Genomic DNA, 8,372 nt, shown 5'->3' on the forward strand with positions numbered 1-8,372 from the left:
CGAAGTGCATTTAAGGGCATTCTCATAGAGTGCTGAACCTGAAAAGGTCCTTTTTTGTTCAACCAAGACTGCTACCGGTTTCGAGGTGAGAAGCTCTCATCAGGCAGTCTCTTGGCATACAACGGAGAAGTAATTATCAAACTTCTATGCAAAAGAGAAATATCTTCACGATATATATAAAATGGATGTAAGTGTGTGTGCCGGTCTGTCTGTGGTCGCCATACCTCAGAGATGGATAGAGGCAGGAACAAGATAAAGTGCATGCACACTACCTATAGGAGCCGCAAATGTGCACCTGGGTTTTAGTTTCTTGATTCATTGTTTCCTTCCTCAGATTATGAATCTCCCCTTCAATAACAGCCTATAATTATAGTGCAAGACCAGTTCAGTGCCTAGCGTTCACATGTAGCAAGCACATAATGCCAGTGGTATTAGAGACTCTCTATTGCTCCTATGACGGGAAGAAAGTAAGAAAGAACAAAAAACCGGAAAGTCCTAGAAGAGAAGGGAGGTAACTCTTACTTGGTTATACATTGAAAGGAGGTAAGGCCAAAAAAAAAAAATTGTCTGTTTAGGGTAACCCGACCGACCCTATCGATTTGGCGCCGACCCAAAAACTTTTTTTTGATTTCAAAAAAAAAAAAAAAAAAAAGAGGTAAAAATGCTAAAAAGAGACATTTGGCGTTTCTTTCTCTCCCTTTCTCTGTTTTATTTATACGTTAGTTTTGAAACATGTATTCATCAAATATAAGAAGTGAATGTTCAGCCAACATAGCATTTACACACAAAAACAAAACAAACAACAAAAAAAAAACCCTACCTACCTACCGACCCTACTTTTTTTGGTCATGTTACCCTAAACAGACAATTTTTTTTTTTTTGGCCTAACTAAGATTTAGAAATGGAGAAGAAAAAATCAACCGGACAGTTCAGGAAATTTCTAGAAGCAAAAGGAGGTAACTCTTACTTTGTTATACAGTGAAGGGAGGTAACTCTACTCAATGCAGGTATGCGTGATCAGTCTTTACATAATATATAGAGTCGATGTTAGACCTGCTCCTCAAGTATCGAGCATCTTCCCAAGGAAGGGAGATAACTCATTTCAAAGTTATTTTTCAGCTAAAAGAGTGTGTTGATGGTAATTTACTTTTACACTGTCTCCCAGCCTTTCAATCCAAATGTATGAGCACACTTTTTCATCTATTCTTATCCTTATTGGAATAATATTCTAGATGTTTCTGGGAGAGGGGAGATCAGAAACACCCGGGCGAAGCCGGTGTCACGAACTGAAACCTCTGCTGAACAATCCTTCTCATTGCGATCAATGCGCTGGGGCCAATCTTGGACTTAAAAAATGCGACCCTTTGACCGATCGAACCATGGGTTAGGGTTCGGGTTAGGGTTAGGGTTAGGGTTGGGTTGTTCACGACCTGATTAATCTGCCCATTGAAGGATTGTTCAGGCAGAGTTTTCAGTTCGTGACACCGGGCCTGACTGCTAGTATATATATAAACCAAATGCTAACCCAGTATGCAGGAATCTCGCAAAAGTGAGTGTCTAGATTATACCATTTGGTTACCAACTATAATTCACATTTATGTAACCATCAATGTATCATATTGTCATCATTTTCTTCTTCTTTGTATCTTTCTCTGTTATTTTGCAGTGTTTCGGTCGTGTGGATGACCTAGTAATACCCTGTAGATTCATTCTTTAAGGGGTTGACTTGTACAAATGATAAAAGAAGTGAGCTGGAGTCTTGTAATTAACACCGACCCGACGCATGTACTCTTTCTCCGGTAGAACATTTAAAATACTGTCTGTTCCAAAAAATCGCAACAACTCACACAAAGTCAACCCTGCGGAATGTATACGGGTATCTGTTATCAATAATGATAACTTATTCCACAAAATGTATTTTACTTCACATCTGCAGTAAGAGTTTTAATATTACCCCATCTACAAAGCGTTCTTTTTACTTTTGATATAAATACAGGTACCCATTGGTTGGCAGAATACATTGTAATAAAGAAGCAATACCAACCGTTCAAATGTATTTGGTAGAAATCTCATTGTAATGTTGTTTACACACTTCACAGACGGCCTGATGACAACAGACGGTCATCTGCACGCGTCCCAGATGGCGGTGGCTGTGTTCAGGAATTCCACACAGCAATGGCACGTGGTGCTCGCCTGTGGTACATTCACCTACCATGACACCCCGCCTTTTACTGTAGAGTGGACCGTGAGTTTTCTGTTCACAACCGATATCTAAAGGTTTTATTTTGACATTTTGCTCAAGCAGGCTGTGTGATATACAGTCTTTGTTAACAACAAGTTTGTCGGTGTCATTTCGTGTTGTTGTTGTTGTTGTTGTTGTTGTTGTTGTTGTTGTTGTTGTTGTTGTTGTGGTGGTGGTGGTGGTGGTTGTGGTTGTTGTTGTTGTTGTTGTTGTTGTTGTTGTTGTTGTTGTTGTTCTTCTTCTTCTTCTTCTTCTTCTTCTTCTTCTTCTTCTTCTTCTTCTTCTTCTTCTTCTTCTTCTTCTTCTTCTTACATTTAGTCAAGTTTTGACTAAATGTTTTAACATAGAGGGGGAATCGAGACGAGGGTCGTGGTGTATGTGTGTGTGTGTGTGTGTGTGTGTGTGTGTGTCTGTGTGTGTGTGTAGAGCGATTCAGACTAAACTACTGGACCGATCTTTATGAAATTTGACATGAGAGTTCCTGGGTATGAAATCCCCGAACGTTTTTTTCATTTTTTTGATAAATGTCTTTGATGACGTCATATCCGGCTTTTCGTGAAAGTTGAGGCGGCACTGTCACGCCCTCATTTTTCAACCAAATTGGTTTAAATTTTGGTCAAGTAATCTTCGACGAAGCCCGGGGTTCGGTATTGCATTTCAGCTTGGTGGCTTAAAAATTAATTAATGACTTTGGTCATTAAAAATCGGAAAATTGTAAAAAAAAATAAAAATTTATAAAACGATCCAAATTTACGTTTATCTTATTCTCCATCATTTGCTGATTCCAAAAACATATAAATATGTTATATTCGGATTAAAAACAAGCTCTGAAAATTAAATATATAAAAATTATTATCAAAATTAAATTGTCCAAATCAATTTAAAAATACTTTCATCTTATTCCTTGTCGGTTCCTCATTCCAAAAACATATAGATATGATATGTTTGGATTAAAAACACGCTCAGAAAGTTAAAACAAAGAGAGGTACAGAAAAGCGTGCTATCCTTCTTAGCGCAACTACTACCCCGCTCTTCTTGTCAATTTCACTGCCTTTGCCATGAGCGGTGGCCTGACGATGCTACGAGTAAAATGGCATTGCGTTCAGTTTCATTCTGTGAGTTCGACAGCTACTTGACTAAATATTGTATTTTCGCCTTACGCGACTTGTTCTTCTTTTTCTTCTTCTTTTTCTTCCTTTTTTTTTCTTGTTACATTTGGTTTGTTTTCTTTATGGTTTGCAATTACAAAAGCTTAGTTATTGGAACGTTGAATAACAAACATAACAAACATAACAAACAAAACGAAACGTCAACTAATATTATACAATCACTAAGACAATGAGCAGCAAAACTTAAATGTTTCTGTCCTAATCTATCTGTACACACACTCACAGCAACTATGACCCACAGTGAAAAACATTCTTTGGCAATTGACATCGCCTTTGCAAAATTCTTCTCTGATAGCCTGATGTGCACGAAAATGTTATTGCAACCCCATGATAACTGGTTAAAATTGAGGTTTGCGTGTAATGTCAGCTAAAGCAATCCCTCGGCTGGCTACCACTGGGTTGGTAACGTTGTCGTGCATATCAGCCCTGGGTGGTAATTGCTTATTACACGTATTCTCTATGTCCTCAGACGCCCTCCGGTCAGTCCGTGTCCAGCTCCCAGTACAAGGAGGGACAGTTCCTGCTGCTGCTGGACAACCCTGTGTCGGGAGGGTCCTACACCTGTCACGTTCCTCACAGCTCCGCGTCTGTCGCCTGTCTCCATGGCAACAATACTGACGTCAGCTCCACCGTCGTCGTTGATGACGTCAAGTCCCGTCTGACGTTGCTGGAGGCGGAGAACCAGCAACTAAAAGGATCGGTGATGGAGCTGAAGGCAGAGAACGGACAACTGAAAGATCATCTCGTGAAGCAAGAGAACCACACCAACGTCCGTATCAACGATGTTGTAAACCAGACCAAGGACCATATCAACGATGTTGTAAACCAGACCACCGCGCGCATAGACAGCGTGTCAAGTCTACTCAGTCAACACCTGCACGGTACGTTCAGTGTTACTCGGAACACCTTCACTCTGCCTGCTTCATTGACTGTTCTTGTGTGTATGTTTGTTTGTGTGTGTGTGTGTGTGTGTGTGTGTGTGTGTGTGTGTGTGTGTGTGTATGTATGTGCGTGCGTGCGTGCCTGTATGCGAGCGTGCGTGCGTGCGTACGTGCTGGCGTATGTGCGTGCGTGTGTGTGCATGCGTACGTGTGTGCTTGTGTGTGTGTGTTCGCGTCGCTCTCTCTCACTCTCTCTCCCTCTCTCTCTCTCTCTCTCTCTCTCTCTCTCTCTCTCTCTCTCTCTCTCTCTCTCTCTCGCGCTCTCTCTCTCTCTCTCTCTCTCTCTCTCTCTCTCTCTCTCTCTCTCTCTCTCTCTCTCTCTCTCTCTCTCTCTCTCTCTCTCTCTCTCTCTCTCTCTCCATTACTATTTTCTATATACATAAACGACCTACCTCTATTTGTAAAATGCATGTGTGAACTATTTGCAGATGATACGGCTACAATTCATTCTAGTCACCAAGATCTTATTAAACTAGCAAATATCCTCCAAGAAAACATTGATCGATTACTTGAATGGTCAGAACTAAACCATATGTCACTGAATCCAAATAAAACTAAATGCATGCTACTTACCACAAGGCAAAAAAGACCAAATCTAACATCTGGATTTCCGACATTGCTAATACGAAATCAAGATGTTACCGAAGTTGATAGCCATACAGTCTTGGGAATAACCATTGACAATAACCTGCCTTGGTCAAAACAGGTAGATACACTTTGTAAAAACACATCCAAAAAAATATTTCAGTTATCAAAAATCAAACACTTTCTAGACCTTCGCACAAGAAAACTTTTTTTTAGGCACATATTCAGTCAGCTATTGACTATGCTTCCACAGTCTGGGACTCTGCAAGTGCAAACACTTTGAAACACTTGGGCAGTTTACATAGACGAGCTGTTAAATTAATTATTTAAAAAAAATATATCTCTTTCCATGACTGATTATAAACGATTGCAAATTCTTCCTATCAAAGATAGATTTGCATATAACAAAGGTGTGATGATGTATAGAATTATGTCAGGGAATGCGCCTACACTTATTGCCTCAAATTTCAAAATAAATCATTATAGAAAATGTAACAAATTAATTACCCCAACTCCAAGAATTGACCTGTACAAGTCGAGTCTATCATATTCTGGAGCAATTATGTGGAACGCCATTCCTAATATAATAAATTACGAATTCATAAAACATCATTCAAGGAATATTACATGCTGTTTCCTTTACAAAACTTGTCAGTAAGTACTGGTGTCACATGACTGATGTGAACCAGTTGATTGGCTAATGGCGATGTGCTTAAATCTGTTAGCGCAATCTTGGAGTGCGCTAACTTTTCCACAGAGCGTATTCTTACGCCCTTTGCCAAAGCGAGACTGTACTCTCATCCTCAGAATTAATTAATGACATGTAGCTTATATTCTCCACTTTACCAAAAAATAACCATACATTTTCTGCGGCTCAAAGCAGAAGTGGTTTTTTTCTGACAGATCGCAGGCGCCTGTGCCACAGTGAATCCCACTGATCTAAAAATAGAAGCGGCTGTGTCTCTTCCACAATGGTCTCTTCTCGTTTTGACTTGCAAAGATTCTTCTCATATGCCGTGTTAGTGGCATGTAGCTTATTAACCACATTACCAAATGATGAGTTAGTATAAAATTCCCAGCGGCAAACACAAAACACAAGTGTTATTCCGATAACGTAGGCCTACCAGCTAGACCAGCATTTGAAAGTCGACTCTGTTATAGTAGACTACACTGAAATACGACTGCATCAGTTCAGTAAATGAATGGTTTCCGAATTATTATTTCAAGGCAACAACAATCGGAATCGAAAACGTGTAGGGTTAAGAACGTTTTTACCATACATGTATAAAACTTATTACCAGCCTGCCTCATGCGTGCAGACGAGCAATTTTTGATGTCCGCAGGATTGAAATAAGACTGCAGTTCAGTGGTTCGATCGCCCTAGCCGCCTAGCAGACGACATAAACCCCGCAGCAAATTAACATGTTGGGCAAATGTGAACAAACAAACGATGGGGATGTAATACGTGTAGAGTTCAGAACATTCTTACCGTTCATATAGTACCAGACTCCCCGATGAGTGAAGATACAACACGAGAAACATACCACATTTACTTTGAAAATGTGCTAACCGTGGTCTTGGAGTCAATTCAAGGGGCAACACTCTGCACAGTCAATCTGTCGAAGCTCGATGAAGGTTTCGAATCGCAAATAACTAAGAGCACAGTCCTTTCTCCGACTTTAAATGAGGTCTGTATGAAAGATTATCACTTTTTAGCTTAACGCTACTCTTGAATTTACCAACAGAAATTAAAACAAGAGTTTGCGTGTGACGAAAGCACGACACACTTGAGACAGCCCACACAAAAGTAGATCTGACACAAACCTGACCACACAGTTACGCCTATCCAAATGCGCGTAGCAAAATGTGCGTTTTGAATCTTCTTTTTTCTCTGGCGGTACTGACAATATCGTTATTGAAACAATCCCAGTGCACTAAGGGATTTATAGAGCAAATCTCGAAAATAATTATTGAACTCAGCGCTATGCGCTTCGTTCAATAATGAATTTTCTCGATTTGCTCTATAAATCCCTTAGTGCACTGGGATGTCTCAATAACTTAAAATATCAAGCAGCTGGCAAAATATAACTGTACTCTCTGATTATATTGAAAAACATGATTATATATAATGCATTCTTTTTTTTCTTTTATACAAACAAATATTTCTCTGTTATATAATTTTTCAAGCATTGATAAAGAATCACAATGCATCTTAAAATGTCTTATTGGTTGCTTGACATGTTAATTATGGTAAATATGTCATTTGTACTTTAGTTAAACTTATCTTCTATTTCTTCTTGTTTGTTACCCCTCAATGGGCGAGGGCCGGATGAAAAAAGCATGTATACATTGCGTATTCTGTTACCCTCGTAAAATAAATTTCAATTTCATTCAATCCAATTCAATTCAATTATCTCTCTCTCTTTGTTTCATTTATTTCTGTTTTAGAGTTAGTGGGTATTTGCTTGGAAAAAAAGGGGAGAGGGGAAGCAAGCAAGCGTGCGTGCGTGCGCGCGTGTGTGTGTGTGTGTGAGTGTGTGCGTGTGAGTGTGTGTGTGTGTGTGTGTGTGGGTGTATTATGTGTGTGCGTGTGTGTGTCTGTGTGTATATATATGCGTGTGTGTGTGTGTGTGTGTGTGTATGTGTGTGTCAACATGTTATTTTGTTTCTAGCCCAATGATTTTCAATCGTACTAGTTGTATGCTTAATATTTCCCACAGACGAGAAGACGAAGCAAGTCAGTTTCCACGCCACAGGACTGAAGGACACCACTCCATCTAACGGCGACGTGCTCATAACCACCACCGTCCACAACAACCAGGGCAACGGCTTCGACTTGTCCACAGGCAAGTTCACCGCCCCCTTCAACGGCACCTACTGCTTTATGTCGTCTCTGTTTGGAAACTATGGCTCCGGTGATAGCATTGCTGTGTTTCTGATGGTGGATGGCCTGCCGGAACTTGTGGTTCTCACCAGCTTTGACAGTTCTGGGGACTATGACGCGGCCTCGCTGCAGGCTGTGCTGTCAGTACGTGCTGGTCAGTCTGTGTGGCTGGAGGCTGTTGATGACAGCAATCAGTTCTCTTCATATTCTCGTGCAAATTCTTTCAGTGGGTTCCTTGTTTCCTACGATCTTTGAAACAATCTGATGAAAGTAAAGGCGGGATGATGTGATCACCCACCCCTCCCTTTCCCCTCCTCTTCTCTTGCTTGTCAACCTGACGAAGGTTACTTTAATCCTATAGCAACAAATATCCTGATATTGCTTACTGCCGTAATTATTATGATTTAATTATTTGTTTTTGAAAGTAAACGTGTAAGTGTGTTATATTCTATGATCTGCTGAAAGGATTGACGATAACGATGTGCGTAAAATGCGACAAATAACAATACGTTTTTTAATGAGGTAAATGCACATGGATGCTAGTTGCTCTT

General features: G+C 40.2%; 1 protein-coding gene across 1 annotated transcript in view; it reads left to right on the top strand.

The window, feature by feature from the left end:
- Positions 1-8,076, top strand: part of LOC138954672 (uncharacterized) — a 9,951-nt gene extending 1,875 nt beyond the window's left edge. Inside the window, exons 3-5 of the mRNA XM_070326457.1 lie at positions 2,118-2,245; positions 3,881-4,292; positions 7,658-8,076. Coding sequence (XP_070182558.1) covers positions 2,118-2,245; positions 3,881-4,292; positions 7,658-8,076 — 959 coding nt within the window. The remainder of the gene's footprint in view (positions 1-2,117; positions 2,246-3,880; positions 4,293-7,657) is intronic.
- Positions 8,077-8,372: the final 296 nt, after the last annotated feature.

The sequence above is a fragment of the Littorina saxatilis genome, unplaced genomic scaffold, assembly GCF_037325665.1.
Source record: "Littorina saxatilis isolate snail1 unplaced genomic scaffold, US_GU_Lsax_2.0 scaffold_700, whole genome shotgun sequence".
Taxonomy (NCBI): Eukaryota; Metazoa; Mollusca; class Gastropoda; order Littorinimorpha; family Littorinidae; genus Littorina; species Littorina saxatilis.